At 54.6% G+C, this 26,571-nt stretch overlaps 10 protein-coding genes across 10 annotated transcripts; 5 read left to right on the forward strand and 5 right to left on the reverse strand.

Moving 5' to 3' along the window:
• Positions 1-402: 402 nt before the first annotated feature.
• On the forward strand, positions 403-2,085 carry BDP81DRAFT_310389 (uncharacterized protein; the record flags this gene model as incomplete). The annotated part of the gene is made up of 1 exon (XM_060583635.1): positions 403-2,085. One exon carries the CDS (start codon positions 403-405, stop codon positions 2,083-2,085), a length of 1,683 nt encoding a protein of 560 aa, XP_060449699.1.
• A 689-nt stretch (positions 2,086-2,774) lies between these two features.
• On the reverse strand, positions 2,775-3,509 carry BDP81DRAFT_309830 (putative Rab/GTPase; the record flags this gene model as incomplete). Its single annotated transcript, XM_060583576.1, has 2 exons — positions 2,775-3,085; positions 3,242-3,509. Coding segments are annotated over 2 exons (579 nt in total), but the record flags the coding sequence as incomplete, so codon positions are not given.
• Positions 3,510-5,284: 1,775 nt separating this feature from the next.
• On the reverse strand, positions 5,285-7,381 carry BDP81DRAFT_390393 (ATP synthase regulation protein NCA2; the record flags this gene model as incomplete). The annotated part of the gene is made up of 2 exons (XM_060587394.1): positions 5,285-7,277; positions 7,365-7,381. 2 exons carry the CDS (start codon positions 7,379-7,381, stop codon positions 5,285-5,287), a joined length of 2,010 nt encoding a protein of 669 aa, XP_060449701.1.
• Positions 7,382-9,985: 2,604 nt separating this feature from the next.
• On the forward strand, positions 9,986-11,137 carry BDP81DRAFT_446056 (fatty acid hydroxylase; the record flags this gene model as incomplete). Its single annotated transcript, XM_060592025.1, has 4 exons — positions 9,986-9,999; positions 10,102-10,213; positions 10,279-10,422; positions 10,484-11,137. 4 exons carry the CDS (start codon positions 9,986-9,988, stop codon positions 11,135-11,137), a joined length of 924 nt encoding a protein of 307 aa, XP_060449702.1.
• Positions 11,138-11,676: 539 nt separating this feature from the next.
• Positions 11,677-12,406, reverse strand: BDP81DRAFT_446057 (pterin 4 alpha carbinolamine dehydratase-domain-containing protein; the record flags this gene model as incomplete). Its single annotated transcript, XM_060592026.1, has 3 exons — positions 11,677-11,907; positions 12,017-12,079; positions 12,230-12,406. The coding sequence occupies 3 exons, from the start codon at positions 12,404-12,406 to the stop codon at positions 11,677-11,679; spliced, it is 471 nt and encodes a 156-aa protein (XP_060449703.1).
• A 1,302-nt stretch (positions 12,407-13,708) lies between these two features.
• BDP81DRAFT_366812 (amidohydrolase) lies at positions 13,709-15,391 on the forward strand (the record flags this gene model as incomplete). The annotated part of the gene is made up of 2 exons (XM_060586527.1): positions 13,709-13,827; positions 13,894-15,391. The coding sequence occupies exon 2, from the start codon at positions 13,997-13,999 to the stop codon at positions 15,389-15,391; it is 1,395 nt and encodes a 464-aa protein (XP_060449704.1). The 5' UTR covers positions 13,709-13,827; positions 13,894-13,996.
• A 4,127-nt stretch (positions 15,392-19,518) lies between these two features.
• On the forward strand, positions 19,519-20,599 carry BDP81DRAFT_127312 (uncharacterized protein). Its single transcript, XM_060581688.1, has 2 exons — positions 19,519-19,912; positions 20,109-20,599. The coding sequence occupies exons 1-2, from the start codon at positions 19,724-19,726 to the stop codon at positions 20,553-20,555; spliced, it is 636 nt and encodes a 211-aa protein (XP_060449705.1). The 5' UTR covers positions 19,519-19,723; the 3' UTR covers positions 20,556-20,599.
• Positions 20,600-21,329: 730 nt separating this feature from the next.
• Positions 21,330-23,779, reverse strand: BDP81DRAFT_457994 (uncharacterized protein; the record flags this gene model as incomplete). Its single annotated transcript, XM_060593354.1, has 4 exons — positions 21,330-21,362; positions 21,434-23,157; positions 23,209-23,529; positions 23,596-23,779. 4 exons carry the CDS (start codon positions 23,777-23,779, stop codon positions 21,330-21,332), a joined length of 2,262 nt encoding a protein of 753 aa, XP_060449706.1.
• A 224-nt stretch (positions 23,780-24,003) lies between these two features.
• BDP81DRAFT_418052 (DASH complex subunit Dad4) lies at positions 24,004-24,831 on the reverse strand. Its single transcript, XM_060589676.1, has 5 exons — positions 24,793-24,831; positions 24,674-24,730; positions 24,576-24,620; positions 24,435-24,519; positions 24,004-24,384 (listed from the first exon to the last, which is right to left on the reverse strand). The coding sequence occupies exons 1-5, from the start codon at positions 24,793-24,795 to the stop codon at positions 24,356-24,358; spliced, it is 219 nt and encodes a 72-aa protein (XP_060449707.1). The 5' UTR covers positions 24,796-24,831; the 3' UTR covers positions 24,004-24,355.
• A 190-nt stretch (positions 24,832-25,021) lies between these two features.
• Positions 25,022-26,099, forward strand: BDP81DRAFT_418053 (YL1 nuclear protein C-terminal domain-containing protein). Its single transcript, XM_060589677.1, has one exon. It carries the CDS (start codon positions 25,071-25,073, stop codon positions 25,677-25,679), a length of 609 nt encoding a protein of 202 aa, XP_060449708.1. The 5' UTR covers positions 25,022-25,070; the 3' UTR covers positions 25,680-26,099.
• Positions 26,100-26,571: the final 472 nt, after the last annotated feature.

Below are 26,571 nucleotides of genomic sequence, written 5' to 3' on the forward strand. Positions count from 1 at the left end.
AAATCTCCCAAGTAATTTGTATGAATTTCTGTATTCTCCTTGAGCTCGTGACGTGTAGTAGATACGTCTGCTCAGTGAGTCGACCAATATTTCGTGTAAGTGAGCCATGAAAAATTCAAAGACCCCTCCTCCCTCCACCAAGTCCCGACGCCCGACCAATTTTCCTCCAGACAGCGGCCCCACACCAGCTCAAGTCAAGGGTACGTACCTACCCTGTCCAACGTCGCATCACAGCCCGGACGAAAGTCAGGCCCAGCGTCTAAACTTCTTCCTTCACTTATAACAACTTTCACTACTTCCACCACAAAAAGTCTCAACTACACACGCCAACCGAACTACGAGGAGTCTCTCTCTTCATCCCCTTGTCCGCCGACCCGACGAAGCCCAACCCCTTCCGGGCCCATGCAATGGGCTGACCTCCGAGGGCTGCGCAGCTCGACCCGAAGAGTTGCCCGGATGACCACAATCGCAGCCCGACGACGGCTCCCGCTGTTGCAGCAGCTGTCGTTCCCGCACACGACCGCGCCTACACTCCGACAGTCCTTTCGAGCAGATCACGGCCCCGGCACACGGCTCTTCTCGGCCCAACCGCAACCCAGCTCCCCGGACCAATGGGGCAAGAAGAAACCGTCAAGAAGGGAGGAGCCAAAGTCAAAGTCGCCTTCGCTGTTCGAGGAGCTATTCCCAAACGATGATGTGTCCTCCTCCTCGAATCGACGCAGCAGTGAAAAGGCCAATGGAGACAGCAAAGGCAAGGTCAAGGTCCGGTTCATGACCTCCACCGACCCGGAAAAGTCCGAGGCGACAGAGTACAGAATGAGACAGTTGGAGCGCAAGAACAGGTCAGGCAAGACGGGAGGCGAAGCGACCGGCAAGATTGCAGACTTTTTCGAGTCGCGGGCTCGGGAAAAGGAGAAAAATGACAAGGCCGTCGACGGAGAGAGCTCCTCCATTTTCAACGAGCTCTTCTCGGCCCCGGGATCGGGAGGAGCAGGGGCGACGGCAGGGGCAACGGCAGGGGCAACGGCGGGAGCAGCATTTGGGAAAGGAGGCGTTGAAGCCTTGTTGAGGAACTCCCAGGCCGATCAGAATCTATCCGAAGAGAGATCTGTAGATCACAACGACCTCCAGTCCTGGATCGACTCGCTCCCGACAGACGACGCCGCCGCCAACACCGCCTCCTCTGCAGCAGCGTCCCCTGAAGCGGCGGCGGCCAAGGCAGAGCGCCCAGCCATGCTCATCCTCTCCAACGCCAGCCCGAACCTCCTGGAGACTGACTTTTACCGCATCGGTCCCCAGGGCCAACATCTCGACGGCTGGAGCGCCTCCATCCGCAAGGTGATGCAGGCCTACGACTACAGCACCCTGGAGCCCATGGACCGCTACTTCATCCTCTTCGACTCCCACACCGCGGCAGCAGCCTACCAGCGCGAAGCACAGCGCCTCCACGCCCTCGCCGGCCGCTCCCTCGCGTCCCCCGCCGCCGGCCTGACCTCAGCAGAAACATCATCCGTCTCAGCGCCCTCCAACACATCAACCTTCAGCCTCGCGGCCCCATCCAAGACGCCCTTAAGTCTACACCTTTACAAACTCAACCGCGCAACCGAAACCCGCCTCGAGACCTTTAGCATCCAAGGCCTCCTAAGCATGACCCCCGAACCGCCCCCGCGCGCAAACGCCCACGTCGTCCTCTCCCTCGACGGCGGCACCCTCGATCAGCGCAGCCTCTCCCACTGGATCCGCCGGGACGCCCGCGACCGCAACCTGGGCTGGCCGGTGCAGCACCTGCGTGCCTACTTTGCGCCCAAGGTGGACCGCAGGACGGTGACGGCGGCAGAATCACCCGCGGAGAGCGCGGAAGGCCTCGTGTACGACGACGTCGACGAGGCCCCGGCGGTGATGGAGGCTGACTCGGGACGGAGAGGCACCCCCGACGCGCTGGACGAGACGGCCCCGTCTGCCCGGTTTGTGGTCTCGTTCCCGGACGTGCACGAAGCACGGCGTTTCGTTCGCGCGTGGCACAAAAAGGAGCTCGTCCTGACAAACGACCAGAGCGTGATTGTGAACACGCATGTCGTGTGGTGATATCGCAGGTGGCAGCGACCATCGATGAAAGTGTATAGTATGGGCTCTGTTCCCTCTTGTAAGATATACCAGAAGCATATATATCAAGAGGCTGAAACCCTCGAATGTAGGACGTCATCGGGCATATTGGGAAGCACATGAGAAAAAAAAAGGATGTATTATAAAAACCCAGAAATAAAAACCCGAAACTCCAGACCAGATATTTGCTCTCTAGGGGGTTTGATAAAAAGGCGCTGTCGGCAAGAAACCACATGACAAATAACCACACAGTACTTTCTTCCCCGTAGGAGGCCTTAGGACAGGTAGGTGGGTGAGCGAGCGCCGTCGTGGTCTCGTCATCGAGCACACACACACAAACGCACGCCCAGCCGGTCGGGCCCATCACGAAGTTTTTCCCTTCTCGGCCAATTGCCTCGCCGGAAGCCCCGGCCCTGCCTCTCGGTTGGCCCCTGTCATGTCCTCCTCTCTCACCGAGTTTCTCTGCGTGTCCTTTCCGGCGGGCAGACCCGCTGTGAAGCCCCATATGCCCATGTCTCTCTCTCTCCTTTCATGCGCGTCTCATGTGCCTCTGTAGGACGACGCTGTCCCCCGGCGGCAGCGCGGAATCGACACAAAGTAATCAAATCTTGCTTTCGGAAATACACACAGCACAAAGTCGAGCGTCCCGTGCCCAGCCCCGTTTCGTTACTTTAGCAGCACTTTCCGCCGGCTCCACTTGACTCGCCAACGTTGACGCCCGAGGCGGCGGGTTGCTCGTTCTTCTGGTTGTCGATAAGGCGCTTCTTGATATCGGCGGCGAGGGAGTAAAAGGCCTTGTCGATGTTGATGTTGCTCTTGGCCGAGACCTCGAGGAAGGGGATGCCGAGCTCGTCGGCGAGCTGCTGACCGCGCTCGGTTGAGACGACACGCTTCTCTTCCCAATCGCACTTGTTGCCAATGAGAATCTTGTTGACGCCCTCGGTGGCATGTTGCTCGACGTTGGCGAACCAGGTGCGGATGTCTGTGTGGAAGGGGTACACGTTAGTCTTCTCTCCTTGTAGAAAGGCTCCTATCATCGAGGGCTGCTTTGGTAATGACAACTCCACTACACGGGTCGAGATGGAACCGACAGCAGTCTGGCAAGTGAGTCGCAACGTAAGAGAGGATAGCGACGTACTGTTGAAGGAGCGCTCGTCGGTGACATCGTAGACGAGGAGAATGCCCATGGCGCCACGGTAGTAGGCGGTGGTGATTGTGCGGAAGCGCTCTTGGCCGGCGGTATCCCAAATCTGAAGCTTGACACGCTTGCCGTCCAACTCGATGGTGCGGATCTTGAAATCAATACCGATGGTCGTGATAAAAGACGGCGTGAAGGAGTCTTCGCTGAAGCGCAACAGGCAGCAGGACTTGCCTACGCCCGAGTCGCCGATCAGCAGAAGCTTGATCTAGGGTGCTGGTCAGCCATATGTGAACACGATGTCATGTTTGCCCCCCGTAGTGATTTCGGAAGAAAAAAAGGCAGCGTCTGGTCTTGGGGAATCTTCAAAAGGACGGAGTTCATAGGGAGTGAGGGTAATCTCGAGGGAAAGGGCGGGACGATGGTAAGGAGGGGCAACCGGCATTCGACACGTACAAGGAAGTCGTAGTTGCGGTTGCTCGACATTTTGGCGGCGGGTGTTGATGGGGGACTAAAGCGAGGGGGCCGATCTGAAGGGGTGGTATTGCTGCTCCGGGCGACGTACGTGCCAGGCAAGTTAAGATCGGAGGGATGCGAAAGAGAGGCGATTGTCGTGATCTGGTCGTCGGATTCAGGCAACGGTTGGGGGAGAGGCGATTGAGATGTTGGTAGGAAACGGGCCTAGGTAGTTTGTCGTAGTCAGGTAGGTAGTAATAGTAGCAGTATGTACGAATAGTGATGGTAGGCACGTAAATGCTGGGCTGCGGACGAGGCGAGGCACTGCGGTGTACAGTCCACCACACTGTGAGGAGGTACGTATCTCATACGTAGCGTCGAATCGCTTGTCTCTTTGGGGGGTGAACTGTGGCGCCTGCCGTCTGGGGTAAGATACTGGACCCGGCCTCTTGCTTGACCGATCCGACTTGACCTGTGCTTGTGCTGGGACAGGGCCTGAGGGATTTGGTGACTTGGCGATGGGTTTCGTAGGCTATCTACCAGGTACCTAAGGGTACCAGCAGTCTTGGGTTGGGAAGTCGGTATCTACTGCAACGTGATACCCGCCGCGAAAAGTGTTCTGACGAAGTCCGCTGTTGATACCCGCAGTGGTCCATGATCCAAATCAACTGCTTCTGGCACTAGGCCGCGGTGTATGAGATAACTTAGGTACCGGTAGTCACGACTCACGGTAGTGAGTTGCCCAAGGCATAGTGCCCGCCAAGGGGGAGAAGACGCGACGACGTCGGATCTGCGTCGGAGGGGAGCGAAAGGTCAAAAGAAGCAAAACTTCCCTGGTCGATCCAAGCACCTTGTTGCAGAAAACCGAGTGCAGTTTTGGGGGGATACACAGCACTTCAGCGTCCTCCCATGATGACAACCGTGAAAGGACGATCCGTCCTGGGTAGATATGCAAGGCTTGCCCACCAAAGGAAGCGACCTGCCAACACCTCCTCAGCCACCAGATATTAAATGTCCACCAACCTACCTAGTTGCTATCTCAAAACTTGATGCGTTGTCTCTGTCATGGCACTACACCCCTTTTGCTGCCAAATGTGCTCGGTCTCCCGCCTTCACCAGACTTGCTTATCAGGACTCAGGAGGCTACCAACGAAGCCACACCAAACTTCATCGCACTGTCTCGCCTCAGGGTCCAGGTCCAGATCCAGCCAGAACTGGGTCACGCGTCCGTCGCCCGAGCATCTTGGGTGGCGGCCGTTCCATGGTCACAAGAGACGTTGTAAAGTCTCCCTCGCATTCACTCGTTGTCAGTACGTCACCCGTTCAATTGCGCTTCAATTCAACTTTTGGTCTAAACACCTTTCCTGGTGACAAATGCCGCCTGCTAAGCTCCGGTACCAATGTGCGATGCTCCGTTGACAATTCATGAATGCCTCCAGTGGTGTACATTTGTGGTACAGGTTCCACCGAAAAAGGCCGTTCCCGCTGTGCGTAGTAAAGTAACCTGAATGCTGAAGCTCAAATCCGTAAGACCGTGTATCCATGCGAATCATTATTGCGCCCGAGGTTCTCCGTTGTTCGTTCTTTTTACTGTAGCCACCTGGCGTACGCCCAGCGAATGCGATCCAAAGCTCTAACCTGCACCTGAATTCCCTTCAGGTTTGCAAGATCATCCAAATCCTCGAGAAACTCTCGCTGCCTGTCGCGAGGTAGCACTCTCTGCATCAGGTTGCGCAACACGTGGACTTCGCACAACAGGAGGCCATGGTCCTTGTAGGAGAGGAGGTTGTTCTGAGACGGCGTCGCCTCTGAAAAGATCCGGTCAATGTTGCGCAGCACTCTGATGCTCTGTCCAGTCTTGCGGCTCTGGCGGGCTCCCTTGCGAGCACCAAATATGCCGCGAAGGTACTGAACAATGCCAATAGAGACAAGCACACCAGGCGTCAGACCCACAAACCCAAACACCAGTTCCTGGCTCTTGAGGAGAGAGTCGATGCCGCTGATGGCCACCTCTAGGTCGACCTTGGTCTTCTGCACCTGGATGAGCAGTGATCGGACGAGGTCACCCTTCACCGCACCAACAAAGGGAGTCCGCAAGTCCTTTTCGTATGCACGCAAGACCGGCGTGACGTCTCCCTCGCTGACCTTGGTACGGATGATTTCGATCTCGGCGTCGGTGAGGGACGAGCCGTCGCCTGCAAAGTGAGGCTTATCCAAAGCAAAGTCCACAACCATGCGCTCCAAGCTTTCCCGATCGGCCTTGAGGCTGTCTCGGCTCATGATGGCGATCTCGCTGCTCGTGTCGTGTCGAATAGTTCCAACAATCTTGCGTGTCGGTTCGATAACCCAATTAAACCAAAAGTCTCGCATCGTAGATCCAATGTCCCGAATCCAGCTAATTATTTCTGCACGTCTATTGGCAAGAAGTCGAAGGACAGTCGTCGAGGACAGCAGAGCTGCAGTCGCAGGCAGCCAGTATCGGATGAATCTTGACGGACGGCCGTTCTCTCGAACAAGTAGCTGCGCAGACATGACGTGGTTGGGAAGGCCGTTATCCAGGAGGTTGAGGAGACGTCTAGCGAGCACGGAAGGCTTCTCCAGAGCGTTGGCGTCCTCGATGTGAATGCTAAGCTCGGGGTCCTCCTCGACTCCAGCGAACACCTTGTCCTCGAATTCGTTGACGCCAGACTCTAGGGTTAAGGCCTCCTTAAGAACCATGTCCATGAGAGCCACGCTTCGTTCAACCACACCTTTCCAGTCATGGCTGTTGACGCCCGCTTCGCTCTTATCGTCGTCGTCGTCTCCTCCAAAAGTCAAACCTTCGTCAACGAGTACACCAAGACCGCTTGCGATCATATCCCGCAAGCGCCTGAGATGTGCCAGTTTCCTCCGTGCCTCGCCACGGCTGAGGGCCACAGGCGATAGGACCTTGCGCTGAAGGGTCGTGATCGATGAGTCCCGAATGCTGTCCCGTACGATGCCGTAAAATTGTTTCCATTGCTGCGATAATCCTGTCCGTGTCGATGCGACAATATCTCCCGGCGTTTGGCTAAGATTTCGAATGCGGTGTTTGCTTTCGTGATAGACGTCCTTGGTCAAGGCCCACAAACGCAACGGCGACGTCTGGACCGTGTAGAGACTGCTGTAAGTATACGAGCTCAAAACCTCGTCCCAGTACCACATCTCATCACTGAGAGGGATGATCTGGTCCAGAAGTGTGTTCAGAATGATACCGTAAGTCTGAACGGTAGCCTTGCTGACGAGTAGCCACTCGATCTCCGACTGGTACGGGCCTCGGCTAGCCTCGTCATCCTGCTCCGCCTGGAAGTCCCATTCTGCAAGTTTGGAGTCTTGCAGTAGAGAGCGAATCCTCTGGGCGGGGAGGAGGGAAAGCGAGGTTGAGGTGGTGGACAGAGCCCTAACAATGTGTAGTAGCTCCTCGATCCTTGGCGACGACAGTGCGTCTACGGTGGCTGAGTGAAAAATGCCATGTTCTTCGGCAGACAGCTCGCCATCTTCTTGAGATAGGCTCAGACCCAGCGGAATCCGATCCAGCTGCGCATCTAAGCGGCGAACTTGGCTGCGTGCAGGGAAGGGTTGATGTCAACATTCAAATGTTTTGTTTGGGATGACGGGAAGTCAAGGAAAGATGGGACGGAATACTGACTCGGCAACAACAGACATTATAGCTTCTCACTCAGAGAGCACTCCTCCTCCACTTTCATGGACTGGATTTTGCGTTGAACACTCGAGGCTGTGAGGATTGCAGTCGTGTGAGGATGGATTTGATGGAAGAATGCAGTAGAAGTTTGGGTTAGACGTCATCAGGTAAGCGAATGCCCCGGGCAACTTGGGCGAGCGCCTGCAGCCGACAACGCGGTGAGCGGCGACTGGAGAGAACGTGGGATGACAGGTGGGGTCCCTTGTGTGCCTTAGTCAGCCAGCGCCGCTGACGGAGCTGGACCGCTGGAGTGGTATCGGTGAAGATGAGCTAATCTTCAACATCCTAGGTAAGGAAGGCCGTGTATGCTACGTCTGCTTTCATGAAAAGGCATGATCCGGTCTTGTAGAAAAGGAGTCTCGTTTGCCTCGGCTATTCGAGCTCCTCACAGGCAGATCCCATTCTTCTAGGTCCTTTCGACGTGTTCAGGCAGTTTCGATCCGACAGTATGCCTGCCAAGCCATCCAGCTCAGATCGTTGAACAAACAAAGAGGCGTTGTCAGGAAGCAGATGATTTCCAAATCTGAACGATATCTTTACGGATGCACTTACCAGATCCGATTCAGTAACGGCTATCTGTCGCGGGGTCGCCAAGGACCCAGCTCGTTCGTCACTCGCAAGTGAACACCTCGTCGATGCTGAGATGTGAATGTCAAGCCACGAGAGGTCGTAACTCACCCTATACTCATGATAGACAACGCTCATCTTGATGTGTAGCCGCAAATGGCTATACAAAATCCCCGTAGAGTTGACTCCTGGTTCATTTCAAGAAGAGAAAAAGTTGGCTGGACCAACGGTCTTCGGCGTGTATTGCGCCTTGATCGCGTCTATGAGCCATGTACCCGCACATGACTATTCAGCATATGAATGCTGCAGATATAGTGGCGTTTAGATGTACATTGTAAGGTAGGAGCAAGCTCGACCCGTCTTCTTATCCAGCTGATGGATAATAGGTTCATGGCCTCCGCAGACTTAGGTGATATAAGGACCCAGGGCTATCAGTCTAGCTTTATGTAGGACGAGAAAGCTTCATGAGCTCCCATATTCAACTTGTGCTTAACATACAGGGACGATGACGACTTTTAGCATGTTGTCGATTGAACATTCATATGCTTCACGACTGCCAGCCAATACCGAGCTAGACAATTTGAGGTGGCCTTGTATCGGATCAAGCATGACCGGAACACGCCATTCTGACATGAGCATCCACGGCACCCCATGCTTTGCCGTGCTGGAGCGGGTCTTTTGACAGCTGGGCCAGGGCCACGCCGCGGAGGAGGTCAGATGGATCTCATCGGCAATCGGATGTAGTGGATTTGGAGGCGTGGAGCATGTCACTGTCATTGAAGATTGTTCTGACTTGTGGTTTGTTTAGCATCTGTGTTCGAGGTAATGGGGGCAAACGGGTAGCGCCAGGCCAAAGCGAATTCCTTTGCCAAAGACGTGCGACGCGCAGACCTGGAAACGTGCCCCTCCTTCATCGTATTCGTGTTGAGGGAGGGTACGTACCCGCGCAAAAGGTGACAAAAAGTCGAGGTGCGAGGCGCTCCATGCATGGCGATAAGACAGCCCTGCCCACCTGGAGGGTGACTGATATCGGCCTCCTTTGATTGCCCGCGACAGGGCGCAGTATTCATGCATAAGTGCTTCTACTCAGAAATGATGCTGACATTGGATCGCAGCTCGAGACTCCAATTGAGAGCTGAGTGAGTTCAAAAGGCTGACATTGAATTAGACTGCCGCCACCTTATCTCAAGTGCTTTACCTCTACGGAACGTACCTTACCTTACCTCAGCTTGCTTTGATGGAAGTATGGAAGCTCGGAAACAGCAGAAGAAAAAAGGAGCTTTGTCCCCATCCATGAATGTTTCCATGCCCCGTGCCTCCCGTCTGTTCAGCTTTTTCCCCCCTCGGCCCCCCTACGATTGGCAGCGAGAGGGAAGAGCCAACGCCTGGCGCAGCTGTCACACACCCTTTTGCCTCCCGAAATCTCGCACACCGCCCGACCCAATCGCCAGGGCACGCCTGCTTCCTACTGGCCAAAGCCCACCACGGAAGACGGAAGGACCCACGAGCTGCATGGTTCGATTTCCAGATGCAGCTTCTCATTGGCCCATGACACAAGAATGGGCAAATCCTCAATCCACGTCCCCACGCTGTCGCCCAGAAAGGGTGAGAGAGAGATGCACAGGGGCGTTTTCATAGCACAATTTCAGAACTAACCTAACGTTAAGGTAATAGAAGTATTTTTTTTTCTCTCTCTCTGGTGACTGACAAGCACCAAGACGCAGGTGCCATTTCCTTTCCCCGTCAACCGAAATGATCCATGGATAAAACCTCAACAAGACCCGGCCCTGGACCCTTGACCTTGCCCGCCTGCCGTCCTTTTTTCCCTTAAACCTCCCGTCGCCACCTAAACACCACCACGGCGCATTGTTGAAGGAGTTGCGACTGTCCTTTTCTTTCCCTCTCAGCTTCCTCTTCGCCAACGTTGGCTTTTCCCATAAACATCTGTAATTCCTCACTTGTTGAAGCACAAGAGTCGCAAACTTGCGCTCCCCGCCATCATGGCCGCTTTCATGTGAGTTTTTGCCCCGTTTCTCTCCCCGATCCACGGCGCCCCCTTTAGTCTACAAGCACGATCTTGAAGCAAACAGTCACTGACCTGGTTTGTGCGAAACAGCAACTCGACCGTCATCAACACCGCCTTCAACCACACACAACCGTACTTCAGTGTTCTCGAGGAGGTCTCCAAATACAATGTCCAGCTCAACTACTTTGAGCGCCTCTGGGCCGTATGTTCACACCTCATCGCGTGCCACTCATTGCCCTTGCGATGCGACTGACACCTTCCTTCTAGGCTTGGTATCTCTGGATGCAAAACGACACCCTTGCCACTGGCATCATGAGCTTCGTCATGCACGAGACCGTCTACTTTGGCCGCAGTTTGCCCTTTATCATCTTCGACCTCATCCCCTGGTTCCACAAGTACAAGATCCAACCCGTAAGCCTTGCCGCATCCTCCCGTCATCATACTCTGGACTCCTTCACTGACTCTGGAATAGCAAAAAATGCCGACACTCAAGGAGCAATGGGACTGCGCCATGGTCGTCCTCATCAGCCATTTCACCGTCGAACTTCCCCAGATCTGGCTCTTCCACCCCCTCGCCACGTGGTGCGGCATGGAATACAACGTCCCCTTCCCGCCTCTCTGGAAGATGGCCATGCAAATCTCCATCTTCTTCGTCATGGAGGATACCTGGCACTACTGGTTCCACCGCGCCCTGCACTACGGCCCTCTCTACAAGGCGATCCACAAGCTTCACCACTACTACTCTGCGCCTTTCGGTCTCGCTGCCGAATACGCCTCACCCATCGAAGTCATGCTCCTCGGCATCGGTATCGTCGGCTCGCCCATCTTCTGGGTCACCCTCACCGGCGACCTCCACCTCCTGACCATGTACGCCTGGATCGTCCTCCGCCTCTTCCAGGCCATCGACGCCCACAGCGGCTACGACTTCCCCTGGAGCTTGCGCCACTTCTTGCCCTTCTGGGCCGGTGCCGACCACCACGACCTTCACCACGAGAAGTTCATCGGCAACTACGCCTCCAGCTTCCGCTGGTGGGACTACTGCCTCGACACCGAGGCCGGCCTCGAGGCCCACAAGAAGCGCCGCGAGAAGAAGATCCAGGCCATCAAGGCGCAAAAGTCTCAGTAAATCCACTCTCGCTACGACTGTAAAGTCTTTTGCGACATGAAGAACGCACATGACCAAACACCGGGCCTTGTGTGCGCCCTGAGACAGAGACCGATGGACGCGCTCATGAACGGTGTTTGAGTGCGTTGCTAGACACACCGGCTGGAGGGGTGTCTCATGATACGATGTATAGAACGCGGCAGGAAAGGAAAACCGCGAGGAAAGCGACACGACACGGGCCTCGACAACTGAGGCCATTCATCAAAGTCACGTAATTATCATTGGAGCGGCGTTTGAAAGAGGTATTGACGGTTGTGCGAAAAAAAGACGAACCACTTATGCGAATTCTGTCGTATATATTGGGAAGGCCGCCCATAAAACTGGCATTGTAGTAGATTACTTAATCATAGCACAACATTCGTTCTTCTAATAGTCCACGTTACGTGTTTTGTATATTCCACATGTGTTTACAATGTTGTACAGGAAGAAGCCCAGCCAGAAAATTGGGACCTTGGATCCGAAGTGAGACTGACCGTCCGGGCCACGGCTTAGACAACATACTACTTCTTCGGCGTACAACAGTCTCCAGCCGTACCCGCCGCCTTATCAGCCAGGCCCCGGATACCGCAGCCGACAGCCTCTCCGCCGCCGGCGGTGGCCTCGGAAGCCGGCACCTCGACCTCGCCAAAGTCCTTGGCCAGCGCATCGCAGATGAGAGCGAGCTTGAGGTCCTTGTCCGACAGGCCCTTGGGGTTATGTGTCGTCCACCGGATAAAAGTTGTGTTGTAGACCTGTTCCTCTGCTTTTAGCCTTGCTCATGACTTTGGATGAGAGAGTCTCATTCTTTCTCAAGTATCTGCGCAAGTTGGGTGGGGGAGGTGAGAGGGAGGTTGGACATACGTTTGACCACTCTGGGTGATGGTTGTGGATTTTACATTGCAAGCTCACGGCCGTCATGAAATCCTTTTGTTGTTTATACTCGTCAGCAGTCGTTCCCGTACTTTTTTTCTTTTCTTTTCTTTTTGTAGACGTTTCACTTCAACATGAAGAATTGTAGTACATAGCATAGAGAGGTACATCAAGAAAGAGATGACATGGGATAACACTACGCACCCACGTCTTTGCAAAGTTCTTGAACTTGAAGCTCCGCTCGACAGCCTCACCGTCATTGACCAGCGCCCAGCCCCGTCCCTGTCCCAGCAGCGTCTCGAGCGTCGAGGAGAGGGAAGGCTCATCGGAGCCCTTGGAGAAGCGCGGCGTGGGCGCCGCGGCGGCGGGTGAGGTTGACATTGTCCTCTGGTGCCGCTGCTGGATGATGCTTTCTAAGGGTGGTGAGGATGCTGTTGATGGTTTTGAGAGCCGGGGTGAGTATGCTGAGGGGAGAGGTCGCGGAGTCGAGTGTGCGATGCGGCGGAGGAGGGTACGGGCTAGGGTGTTCATCTCTGGGAGGGGGGTGTTTGATATGGTGGACTTGATGGGGGAAGGGTGATGTGAGGGTTTTGGAGGTGAGTTGCGTATGTGTGAGGGTTGTGGTGTGGTTGAAGCTTTAGATGCTGTTAGAGGTGTACCCCTTGTCGTAGGTGCTTGCGGTCGAGCTTATGTGGAGACATGAGATGGACAAGGTTGCCCGATAACAGTTGCTCTTCGCGCAATATCTGTGATGACGTGTGGACTGCATCTCTGGTACATCGAAAGATGCTTACACTAAGATAATTCACTCCACGTCTTTCTCATGACATCTGAAGATAATTGAGAACCTCCGGTTCATTCAGCAGACCAGATGTACTTTCCAGAGCCAGTAGTTCAAGTCTTCGACGGAGGTGTGCTGTTCGGACTGGAAGACGGAGTGGCTTGGCTTAAACCCCCGAATTTACATATATGTTCAACCAATAGACCGATATGTTGCTGGAGAAACGGAATCCTGCATTCGAGACTAGATATATCCGTATCATGATTGAATTTCAGAGGAAATGACCGGGTCTTCATCCTCCCAGCCCCAGGCTACTCCCTCTTTATCAAGACCATTTCAACATGATAAGGATAACGAGGACGATAGGTATCATCTATCGAGTACAAGCGTCCAGCATTAACGTATTGGTGAATGATTCACATGAACAAGACTAGTAGCTATAATAAATAAATGCATAGTATATGGATTAAATACAGCTATACTCTCATGGGAGGTACCGCTGACATACCTTACCTATCTGAAGGTAGGTAAGGTAGTAATTATATCAAAATGCCTGCTACACATCCCCGCCGGTCTACCTAGGTTAAGCTAATAACAAAGACGAGAACCACGGAGACAACGTCGGTCATGAAGAGTATAAAGCCAAAAACGACAATGGACAGGATAGATAGAGGTGAGGGAAATAGCTTTGTAGGATCCAACGCCAACGCAAAGGGCGCCCATTGGTCTCAAGCTGAGCTTACCTTGCGTTCCTACTTTTGGAAGGTCGATTTATCAGACCGTGCCGCTATATCGCATCCCCTGCATGTATATGCAGCGACAATCCATTGATCAGCTCAAGCGCCTATATCTGGAACCATGGCTTGTTTCCCGGATACCGGGGTGGAGAGAGGGAGAGGTTGGTAACATGGTGGATTACAGCAATGCAGAATGGTCAGGATTCGCTACCCCGCGCTCACCAAACCACACGTTTAAACTTGACTGAATGATGACGCTCCGAACCTAGACTTTCATGATACCGGTATGAGATACGCAAGTCATACTTAAGTTCATCCCAAGTAGCTTCAACTTAGCTAATTGTTTGAAGCTCCAGCTCAATTGCGTGCGCCTGCTAGTGCTTTTGCTTCAAGAATAAAGCTATCTGCTAGCTGAACATCTATTAACCTTTCAACGGCGTGCAAGTCTTCAAGATGCGCGTACCACATCGACCTCACGAGATGCAGCAGTCCGTATCGACATCACAACCAACGGGCATCCCGCCGCCAAACACCCGCCCAACCCAGACAATGGCCTCGCCGCAAGAACAAGAGGAGCCAGAAGCAGACTCAGCCATCACCCTCATCACCACCGACCTCCTCATCCCAGGCCGCGGCACCCCAGTCCCCAACGCCGCCGTCGCCATCTCAGACGACAAAATCATCCACGTCGGCCCCCGCGACAGCCTCCCACCAAAATACCGGTCCCTCACCCCTTTGCACGTCCCCGTCCTCATGCCAGGCCTCTGGGACGTCCACGTCCACTTCCTCGGCATCGACGTCGTCACCGGCTTCAGCGACGGCATCTTCAACGTCCTCCCCGGTTCCAACGCCCTCATCGGCGCCGTCATCGTCCAGGACCTCGAGGCCACCCTCATGGCCGGGTTTACCTCCGTCCGCGAACTGGGCGGCTACGCCGGCGACCTCCGTCCCGGGATCGACTCGGGCCGCCTCGTAGGACCCAACGTCTACTCCTCCATCGCAGCCATGTCCATCAGCGGAGGCCACGGCGACCAGCACACCCTCCCCATGCAAACGGTCCTCGACTTTGCGAAGTGCGGCGGCGGCGCCTGCTCCATCGCCGACGGGCCAGAGGACTGCACGAAACAAGTGCGCCTCCTCGTCCGCCGCGGCGCGCGCTGCATCAAGATCTGCTCCAGCGGCGGCGTGCTAAGCCTCCTAGACGACCCGGAAGACAGGCAATTCTCCGACGAGGAGCTGGAGGCAATCGTATCCGAGGCCAGCCGCAGCCGGCGCGCCGTAGGCGCCCACGCCATCGGCAAGGCGGGCATCATGGCCGCGCTGCGCGCGGGCGTGAAGAGCATCGAGCACGGGTGCTACCTCGACGACGAGGCCGTCGACCTCATGCTCGCAAGGGACGCCGTCTTCGTGCCGACGCAGCACGCCATCATGACGCTGGCCGCGGACCCGTCGCAGCTGCCGCCGCCGCTGGCGAGGAAACTGGTGAAGCTCGTGCAGAGGGCCTCCGACTCGTATCGGCTCGCCATTGGGAGGGGCGTCAAGGTCGCGCTCGGGACGGACACGTGGAGCAGCGACCGGACGAAGCCGTTGGCGCACGGGAAGAATGCGCGGGAGCTGTATTGGGCCGTGAAGAACGGTATGACGCCGCTGGAGGCGATTGAGGCTGGGACGGCGAACGCGCCTGAGGTCTTGGGGGGGATGGCGCCGTTGAGCGGGCAGGTTAGGGAAGCGTATGATGCGGATCTGATTGCTGTTGCGAGGAATCCGCTGGAGGATATTGGGATTTTGACGGACAAGGAGAATGTTACTCACGTCTGGAAGGGTGGGAAGTTGTTCAAGTCTTCATGATGATTGTGAGGATGCCTGTCGCATACCTCGAACCACAAGGGTCGACTGAGTGATGAGTATATAAATCAGCCGTCAGCGGTACAGGTACTGCCACATTCAAATAATGGCTTCATGATTCATTCTGCAGATCTTGACCCCATTGGAACTGGAGTCTCAATGACAATATCGTGATCGGAGTACTGGGTTCACTTCAGTAAACGACTTGGTCCTTCATATGTAAGGATCAAGTGCCTTATCACAACCATACCTCACCCGTTCTCCGTTTCCGTATATCCTCTATAGAAAACGAGTATGATGGGTGGTGACAGGAACTGCTTGGAGAAAATAGGTTCGTAAATCGGTCGTAGCCGGCATGTCGATAGCCTCGGAGTCTTCACTTGATGCTTTCCAAAGGGTCTTTTCGCATGAAACCACACTGAGCACTCGCCAATGCAAGCTCCATCTTGAACAAGAGAGACTGGGCAACGTTACAGTCAACTCATTGGTGCGGACCGAGGGGCGCGCGGACTACCGCTCCATCATGCGATATTGACAGCCGCCTACACTAAACCTACCTTACGTTAGTAAAGAATGAACAGATTTGCAACGTTGAAAGCGCCTCTTCTCCAATTCCAAATGTTGGGTTGGGTTTGCCGGTGACAAACTAGTCACACATTCAAACGGGGGGCAGCAGTAGATGGAACGCATCACGCTGCGAGTAACATGTCATTGGTTGAGTGAAATACATCCGTGTGTGTTGTCACGGTCGTCTTCCAGAACCGCGCACAGACTCCGCCAAAGCTGCAGCACAGGGCATCTGGCGCCGCATGCCAGACGCGCCAAAACACCGGGCTTATGTAAGTCAAACACCGGGAGTCGCGGTACGTGTTGACCGAGGAAAGCCCGCATAGGTACCCATCCCTTCCCGGCGCTTTCCAGCATGTCACGCATGGGAAGGAAAAGAGGGATTTTCTGGCAGCAGGTAGTCCGTACGTACGGATACGACTGTACGAGTTGCCTTGCCTTAGGTAAACATCCGTACCATCCAGGTAGCTTTTGATGCCCGGCGCAAGCCACGGGGTGTTCGGCGGGATATTTCCTACTCAAGCCTGGTACTTTCGTTAGAGGGGTCGGTTAATTAGGTATCTTACTGTCAATGGGACTTGTGGATGCTCACCTTTCCTCTGCTCTTGTGCTCACGGCTCAACGCGCGAGAGATGACCTAGCTTGCGGGAATAAGGTACTCGGCAAAGGCAAAGTTGTTCCACGATTGTTCTGTTCTGCTGTCTGCGGCCTGCTAGGGTGCCGAGTGGCTCCGGCGACTTTTCCAGTCGTCTCGCCCTGCCTGTCATCGGCCATTTCGTAAAGTCTGTCGCGTCGCCCTTCCAATCACAAGTCGCTCTTCGGTCGGGTTAGTTTCTGTGGAGAAACTTGTTGGATGATGTAGACCGCAGTTAGGCCAATTTGGCCCGCGTATGGTTTTCCTCCCTGTGGCCTTGTGGATGAATTGTCGCAACTCGGAACGTCCCATTCCCTGAATGCTGACAAACCAGGCTTGCTGACTGTTCAGGTTGAACGACATCGACGTGAACATGCAATGAATCCTTTGGAGAATGAACTGTCGATGGTCCGCGGCTAACAACAAGCTCCGGACAGCTGATTACAGCGTGTTTCCACAATCTTATTTCTTCCGCCCCTGTTTCTCCTATCTCTGTCCTTTGGTGCTGTTTACCCACTGATCACTAGGGGGAGGACTGCCTCACTCTTATAGGATGGGAGTACGAAGAGAGACGATGATAGAGATGACGAGGACGGCAAGAGGGATGAAATTCCCAGGGCGGCCGACAGTATTTCTGGAAGTTACTGAGCAGGCACCGCGAGGCACACCGATTGGAATCACGTGGCAGAGTCGTGCTGCCTGACACAAACATCTTCGCCAGCGCCGGCCGAAGGAGAAAGTAAGGCTACACCGCAGATTTAAGTGTGCTGTCGCGGTGCGAGCACACATGCTTTCAGCTCAGAGTTTGGGCTTTCAGCTCCAAGCCTGGTACATAAGCACATAAGGTAAGGCAAGGTAAGGTACCTACTCCGTAGATTCACTTTCAATAAGGTATGCGCAGATTGGCATGCACACAAGCAGCTCTAGCCTGCTTACCTATGACTCGAATGGAAGGTCTTTCGTCTCTTCGTCGGGCGAGAGCTCGAGTTGCAGCATAGAAGCTCTGCCTGCCTTCTTACCTCATCTTTTGAGGTAAACCGTAAAGCCGACTGCTCACATGGGACCTTCCTGCGTTGACTAAGGTAAGATGGTCGGGTGTTTCCTGACCTGACCCCGTCGGCTCCGGGGAGTGCTTTCAGTCACCTTCCTCATCCCGCTGGACGGCACACAAGACACCTCACATCGGGTCGGGGCAGGGCATCCATTGCAGGAGGGAGGTCAGGTACGTACCTAGAAAAGGTACATGGCAAGCTCAAAGCAGGTACACACCCAAAGCACCTTGCCTTCCCCCGACAACCTGGAAGCAGAGAGCTGCCTGCACCTGCCTGCCTCCGCACTACCGAGATTCCTCCTCGTCGCGTCCCTCTTCTTTCTTTCCCAATCAATCAATCAAACAACCAACAAATCCTTCATTCCCAGCCACGCGGTTTTTTTCGTCTCTGCTCTCTTCCCACTCGACGGAAACCTTGGATCCTTTTTTCCCATTGCAAATCCTTGGACAGAAAGACTGGCAGACAAGAAAAAACAGGACAACTCGATACACTCAACGCGTCGAACAGTGCTCTCCAACCACCTCTTCTCGGAAAGCTTCTCCCACAACTGGCTACACCTGGGGAAGGGGCACACCAGTCACCATCCCAAGCAGCAGATCAGACCCGACGCATATTGCATGCTTCTGCCGCGGATTACACACGAAAAAAAAAAAAAAAAAAAAAAGAGGTCCAAGCTGCGCGACCCGACCTCTCTTACCTCCCATTACCTCCGCCTCACCTCATACTCTGGGTCCTTACCTCACCGGAACAGGTACGGTACCTACGGAATACCTTACGTTACCGCGTACAAATTACCCACACCCTCGTCAGGTTTCCCCTCCTCTACGACGCGCTAAGGTCGTAGACGATTACCTAAACATTCGTTGAACTGTCGCATCGTTACTCCGTCTCATCCAGTCTCATCATCCGGGCCCTCTTTATAAGTCCTGTCGGGTGCCTGTAGTAATCAATCCTCCGTTCCCTTCATGCTGAGTCAGAACCGGAGCTTGAAGATGCAGAGCGCTTCACCCTCATCCTCTGCGAATACCACCACTAACACAGGTAAGCTACTACTCACCTTTCTCGTTTCTCATTTCTCTGTTTCCCGATTCCTATCCTCATGTCCTGTTCTATACATCCCACCAACTTGCCGTTTCGCCCGACCAGCGAGCGCTCCGCTAAACCCCGTCGATCCCGTACCGTTCCTCTCTGACCATTGCCCTCTCTCCCTCTTCTACCTCTTTCACAATCCCGCCCTCCGGCAGCTGCCCTAGCCTTTTGCCTTACCTCATCTTTCATTCACTACTCAATACATTGTACTTGGCTCGGGTCTCATGTACTTTGAGTGAGACGAACCTTTTCTTCTCGCTTTAAACTACGTTACAATCATCAATACCTGCTATATCCCAGGAGAGACCGCGCTACCTCTCGCCAGCGTTGATATGTAATCACTCCCCAATCCCCCATCAGCTTCCTGTCCACCAGCGGCTACTGCAGGCCAGCAGCTGTCCGAGATACATGATTGCTCTCATTCGTTTCTGTATGAACAGAAGCTTGAAACAGGCAGATCGAATCAAAGACAGAAAGTCGGCTTATGCGGCTGTCGAATGGACCACCCCCAAATCTTCCCCCATCGTCTGACGGCGCATCTTCCACTCCCACATATCCCTGCTGCTCCGGCGACAACGTCAAACTTCAAGAAGCTCTTTCAGGCCTCGATTTATCTTACCTCTTCAGGCCAAAACGGTCCCTGGATCTCACTGGTCTTTTGATGACAAGTCTTGATTTTATACCGAACTTGGACACTGCTTGCTGACATGATATGTGCTGTCCATAGACGCCCACTTGCGCGCGCAGCTTGAGCTACTAAGCAAGCACACCGCGCCCGGCTCGACAGACAACGCGACCGGCCCAGCTCGCGGAGCTCGCCCTCAAGTTCCCAACCCTTTGACCGCGTCACCACCGCCGCCGGCACATGGCTATAGTAACGGCTCGACCTCGCCCACTGACGTCTTGCCGCCGATCGTTAATAACCAAGCCGACCCGGAAGCGCATATCCACCCTGATCTCCGAGCTCGAATCACGCACGCTCCAGCCGTCAACATGATGCCCGCCGGTGTACCAGTTCAACCGCAGCAGCAAATCGCGCCTCCCGTGACGACTGCCGGTCCTTCTACCGCGCCTCCTGTTCATTCTCCTACAGAAATGGACTTGGACGATGGCGCGGAGGGTCGCAAGGCTAAGCGCGAACTGTCACAATCCAAGCGCGCCGCGCAAAACCGAGCTGCCCAGGTACGACAATCACAATCGAAAATGAAAGCGCTGGATCAATGGCGCAGACGACTGTCGCAGTGCTCTTGATACATGGGAGACTATTGCTGGCTCGCCAATCAACCACTGCGACAGTGCCAACTGCATCCAGCGCGCCCACCCCAAAATCTCTAATGTGACCTGATGATGAGCTTGAGCTGACTTGAATGCGCCACAGAGAGCTTTCCGCCAGCGAAAGGAGGGATACATCAAGAAGCTTGAGCAACAAGTTAGAGACTATATGGAAATGGAGGGACAGTACAAGACGATGCAGTCAGAGAACTACGCGTTGCGCGAGTACGTGATCCACCTCCAGTCACGCTTGCTTGATCTTCAAAGCGAGATCCCGCAGCCGCCGCCCAATGTCAACCTTCAGCAACCGGCACTCCCGCCACCTTCGGTCCCGACAAGTGCTCCCGAAGCCCCGCCTAGCAATGCGGGTGCTGGCCCTCTCGAGGCCGTTGCGCAGGCAGTGGCCGGCTTGCAGGCCCAGGAGCAACTTGCACAGAGAGATCAGTTCACAAGGCCCGAGGGGGCGACGAAGGAGGAGCCGCAACGTGAGGCTGATGGACCCATTGACCCATCGCTGCCGGATGGCCTTCCGGCTCCGACTGCGTCCATGTGAGCGCGTCAAGAAAACGAGGACGCGTCGCATTTGAATCATGGTTTTCACGTCGCTGGCGTTGCGGTACAATGGTTTGTCAAGATATTACTAGTGGACTGGCGTTACCGGCATGGCTTCTATCCACCCGTTGTGGGTGTTTTTGTTTGCAATGCCCTCGGGTTTGATGTTCTTCAAAAGAGAGACGAAAGTAGGGATTTCGTGATTGTAACATTGACACGAGAGGCGAAGAGTGTCAAGGAGGAGGAAATCGAGGAACTGAAGGAACTTGATACGAACCTCGAGGTGAGCTCCGGCTTCGTCTTGAGTATTTGCTGTCATTTGTACCACTCGGGCCTATACGCGACGTACATCGAGATCAACCTCGGACAATGTTTCGTTTCATTACCACGAAGCCGAGGGTGACCTAGGCATCGTCTGAAAGTTTCATTGCAGATAGCTTCCGCAGAAAATCTTTTTTTTGCATGGCCTCATAATGAGCTGTTGCCTTCTGGCTCCCCTCACACGATGCGACGTGTCAGATATGTATGACCAAGGCTCGAACATGTTAAGGTCATGAAGGGATAGCAAAGCTCGGCTTTTGTTTCATCAATAAGACTAGTGGCAGACTAGTAAGAAGACGTGTTAAAGTAACATAAGTTGATTGAAATAAAGCCCGGCATTTGAATTCTCCCATTTCCCCTTCCCCTTTAAGACGTCCCGTTCCCTAGCCATAAAAAACTCGCCACTGCTGCAAAGCGCCCCTTCTCGATTTCTTTTCTCTCCTTTTGTAACTAATTATACATATGAAGTATTGCCAAGGTCATGCTCCTATGATCAAATAATGTTAGCCTGTTTTCTTTACTTTCGAAGATGGGGGGGATAGTTTGAGTGAGACTCACCTTGAGATACTCGGAGCCCTTCTCCTGATACTCTTCCCGCGTAATCGTAGCAGCCTTCCAGGCATCCGACCCAGCCCACCCGGCAGCGCCCTTCCACGCGTCAAGGAGGGCGTCCTCGGCGCGGCGGATGGCAAGCGGCGCGGCGGCGGGGAGAAGAGGCCTCAGCCCCTCGCGGAGACGCTCGTCGAAGCCCTGGAAGAGCGTGTTGCCGCCCGTGAGGAAGACGTCCTTTAAGAAATCGTCGCGGTTCGGCACGCCGCCCAGGCGCTGGTTGAGTATGTCGCCGACAATCTCGATGAGACCCCCTTGGTCGACGCCGGCAATGGACGGCTGGAAGACGACCTCGGGCACGCGGATGCGCTCGACGTTGAGGTGGATCTGGTTCAGCTCGGCCTGGGAGCCGGCATCAAAGGGCCGCGGGCCGCGCGCAAAGGCGTGGAGCATCGAGGTCGACCAATCCGTCTTGGCCTCGTGGGTGTCTTCGTAGCCAAAGTCCGGGTCGTAGCGCAAGAGATCCTCCTCGTACGTCTTGAGGTTCGCCTCGAGGTTTTCCTCTTCCTGCTCGTCGTCGCTGTTGTCGCCGACGGTGATTTGGCGGTACACGCCCCAGTCGTCGTCGTTTTGTCCAAAGTTGTCGTCGTCGCCGCCACGGCGCCTCTTCTTGACCGGGTTGTCGGACGCGAGGTTGGCGATGCTCTTCATGCGGATCTGCGAGGCGAGCGACTTGCGGTTGCCCAGGTCCTGCTTGAGGCGCTCGCGCTCCTTCATCTTTTGCAGCGTCACCTCACGCGCCTGGCGCCTCTCCTCGAGCCAGCCGTCAAGGTCGTTCTCACGGCGCTCCACGTCCAGGCGCTTCTCCTCCTCGACGCGGGCCTTTTCGGCCTCCTTTTCGGCCTTGGCGCGCGCGCGCGCGTCGTGGTTGGATTTCATGAGCTTTTGCTGGCGCTTGGCCTTGATGCCCGCGTCGTCGAGCTCCTCGTCCGGTACATCGAGCAGGTCGAATACCGGCTCTTGCTGCTCCTCTGCGGGGTCGCCGCCAACGTCCTTTGTACGAGCCTTCTTGACCGCCTTCTCGAGGGTGGCAATGGCTCTCTCGAGCGCCGCTTCGTCCTTAAGGTCGTTGCTATCGAGCAGACGCCTGACCTCCTTCTTGTTGGTCTGCTGCTCCAGCTTGATCTGGAGCTTCTTGTACTGTTCGAGCTCGTTCTCCTTGCGCATAAGCTTTTCGAGGCGCATCTTCGCAGCTTGTTCCTGTAACCGCCGGCCGCTCTCCTTCTTCCGCTCGGCAATGCGAGCCAACTCCTCTTCCGTCTTTTGTACAATGACCTCCTCCGTAAAGGGGTACTGGATGACAATGTCCCGGTCCTCAAGGCCGGTCCAGTCCAAGTAGCCTCCCACCTCGGTATTGTAGTCTTTTGAAACATAGGCATGGTCGCGCAGCATGTGTTCGGCCTGAGACACGTTGAGCTTCCCGTTGAAAGCAGGGTACTTCAGCCGAATCAGCTTCAGCAGGTACTCTGCCGCATGCCACCCTCCCCAGTTCAATCTTGTAGTTTGGCTCAGCAAGGCCTTGTGATTGTAAACGGGTATCACGTGTGTAGAGGTATAGGATGACGAAACCACAAGGCCCGTGTTTCCCTTGTTATGTGTGTAGGAGAAGAGCGAGTCGATGCCGTACGCTAGGGAGGGTGCGCCGTAACATTCGAATACGATTTCTGTCATAGCTTTGGATACGTTAGCTGTTGGTCTTTACATGCCGCGAGAAACCAGCTTACATTTCCGGGAGTAAGGCAAGTTGGCTACCGCCTCCGTCATGACAATGGGCATGTCGATGGATGAATCGTCTCCGTTTAAGCCGAGCTTCAGAAAGATGTAGTCGAGAACGTGCTCCATGACGTCCCAATTGCTGACAATACCCGTCCCTTGTTCGTGCGCATATCGTGTGTGACTCCTTGCTGTAGTGTCGGCGTAGCAGTCGCTTCCCGCAAAGGAATACGTCTTCCCGGCTTTTCGGTCGCGGTATTTGGCCATGATCGGTGGGATGTTGAGCCTCGGTTTCTCTTCAAACGACCATCCTGCGCGGACGGTCGAAGATCCTATCGACCGTCAGTCAGATAAAACGCCGTCGTTATATGCGTTTCTCGGAGACCTTGCGAGCTTACCATTGTCGATTACGATGGCCGCGCCTCGGGATGACTGCGCAAGTGCCTTCTCCCGTCCATCCTGCTGCACCGGAATCGGCTTCTCGAACTTGGCTTCCTTGACCTGAAAGATCTTGGCGGGCGGGTACGTCCTCTCGGGAGGTCCTGGCAGAGGGGGGAGCTCGCCCGTTGCTGAGGGCGCCATCGCGATGTTCGTGTGTTGGAGGAAAGGTCTAGGGTGTCGCAGTGCGACGGACCATGCTTGGGATTTACGGGCAGTGGTTGATGGATTTTTGAAGCTGTACAGCTGGCGACGTCTTCAGCGGGGATGATTGTCAAGGTAGAAAGCGTCTACGTCACGTGCGTCGCGTTCAATGCGTCTACTTGATTACGGTTGATGAAGTTGCGATGCGCCGTTGTTGCGAGGCTGCGCGGCTGTAAATTTCAGTGGACCCTGCCCGGCTTGTGCTGCTCGGGTTGCAGCGCAGCTACGCGATCTTAGCGCAGCGAAGGTAAGAGGATCTTAAGAAGTCCAAGTGCAACGCCTGACAACATTTGAATTCACTTGCACGATCTGCCAATCTCAAAGTGCCCACAGCCTTCGCGAAATGGAAGATCTTTGCAAAAAAAATTGTTTGTTCAGGATTCTGAAGTTATTCTTCAGAGCTGGCTTATCAGGGGGTATCTGCTCTAAGACTTGTGAATTGCGCCTGGAAATGTCATCAATCTTGTCTCATTCCTCATCCGTGCTCCCAGCGCGTAATAACGGGTTATGCAATCCTTAAGCAGGCGGCTTCAGATTGTCCGTGGCTGGCTTAGAATTAGCATTGATTCATCATGCATCGTGGCCGGAAACTTACCCTCGAGATGGAACAAGACATTGGACTGGTAGTTCTTGAACATTTGAGCGACGAGTTCGACATTCATGTTCTCAATGTTGATCTCCTGGGATCCTGTATTAGCCACGGCGCAATGCCATGGAATAAGAATGAGTAGCTTACCTGCAGTGACCTGTTCATGACCATGACGGCCTCGTTGAGTTTCTCCTAGGACTGTGTAAGTCGATGACCTGGCAGGGTTGTTGACGGGAGTAACATACCACATTGGTTATGATGCGAGAAAGCAGCAGGTTCTGTTGGTGCTCATGAGGACTCTCCTATTATTTCCATCAGAATGTATTTCAAACTGAATTGTGAGCGACTACGTCTGGAACCATACCATTTTGACGGGCACGTATTCGTGTTTGTGATGTGTTTGTTTACTCAGTTATAAGGACCCCACCACAATCGTAGATGACTTAACTCAAACGGTGCTCTAGGCATTACTCACCGAGTTCACCGAGCTCCTACCACAGCGGTGAGCACCGGCAGAATAAGCTACCCGGCCACTGCTTCCCTCGTGTTGCACAACCAGCCATTCACCTCCAATTCATGCAGCAAAGCCTCGAGATCGCAGCTCAAACACCCGAAACCGCACAATATCATACCACAAACGAAATGGCGGCCCCGAAAGAAGCAACAGAGGCGCAAATAGCCCACCAAGCCCTCCTCGACGAGCTCGACATCCACTCCATCCACAAGAGCTTCCGCAACCCGTCCTGGAAACCCAACCAGCGCCGCAACAAGAACATCAAGACCATCCTCGGCGACGCCTCCCGCCGCGAGGCCTCGGCCCTGGCGACCCCGCAACAAGAGGAAGTCAGCGCCGCGGCCACGCCAGCCGGGAAGCAAGGCGACGACGGCCTGTCCACGAGCGGCGCCTCGACGCCCGCGGCCGGCAGTGGCAGCAACGGCAACAACAGTAATCCGAACCTCGCGCAGGCCTCGCGTAGTCTCTCGAAGCTCGTGCTAGAGAAGAGCCTGCGTCCCAACGGTGCCGCCGGTGGCTCGGGGCCGAGTGTCACGTACACCAACGTCGAGTCGGCGCCGTCGCTGGCGCACACGAAGCGGTATTGCGATATCACGGGGTTGCCGGCGCCGTACATTGATCCCAAGACGCGGCTGAGATATCACGACAAGGAGGTGTTTGGGCTCATTCGGACTCTGCCGCAGGGCGCGGCTGAGCAGTATCTCGAGGCACGTGGTGCGCATACTGTTCTCAAATAAGGGGTGTCTACAGCTTTGCATCTTATGGACTGGTCGGACAACGGCGGCGGCGGCAGGAGGCAGTAGACATGATAGTGTCACTTTTCACGGTTCAGGCGTTACTGGGGGTCAAGACTGTGGTCATGAACCAAGTTTCGGAGTCACTGGGGTTTCTAGCGGAATGAGTCTTTTTAAAATCAAGACGATAGGTATGTTTCATACGAATGAGCTACTAGGTTTGGGAAGTCTATGTATGTGCGACCAACAAAGTCAAATATCAACTATGCAGCCCTGCGCCTTTCAGCATAGGGTGTTAAATGACACTCCGGCTTAATCGTGATAAACTGTTGTTCTTCGCCTGTGAATCGACAGATTACCGAGAACGTATGGGAAACGATACTCAGTTGCCGTAGCTTGAAGCTACAGCCGCCGCGGCGGAACTGCTATGCAGTTGTGTTTTGCCTACCGTTGGGTTGAAGAGCATCAGACTTGCCTGAGTACGGTCGCGTGGACGATCTCGCTCGTATATCAGATGTGCTGGAGCTGATGGTCTGGATGCCCTCCTCTGTGTCAACAGAGCATCTCCGCGACGATGCTGTCCTCCATCGCGAGGTCTTCTAGCGATTTGCTAGATAGTATCGGTAATAGTTGCCCAACTAGTGGGAAACGTCGAGAGCAGCCATCTGTAGAGAAACCAGTTGCGACAAGTGTCAACGAATTTATTGACTAGGAAACCCATCAAAGTGTTTCCTAAGCGCACCATGTGTAACCTCGCCAGCCGGCCATTCCTGATGCGTGTGTCGTCGAGTGCTCCAGGGGCGCATTCAACACTGGTTGATGTTGAAGGAGCAGGATGATATTTTTTCCAACTGCAGCGCGGGTTAAATCCATCGTGGGAAAATTGAAGACACGA

This window comes from Colletotrichum phormii (genome assembly GCF_030913505.1).
Source record: "Colletotrichum phormii strain CBS 102054 chromosome Unknown BDP81scaffold_3, whole genome shotgun sequence".
Taxonomy (NCBI): Eukaryota; Fungi; Ascomycota; class Sordariomycetes; order Glomerellales; family Glomerellaceae; genus Colletotrichum; species Colletotrichum phormii.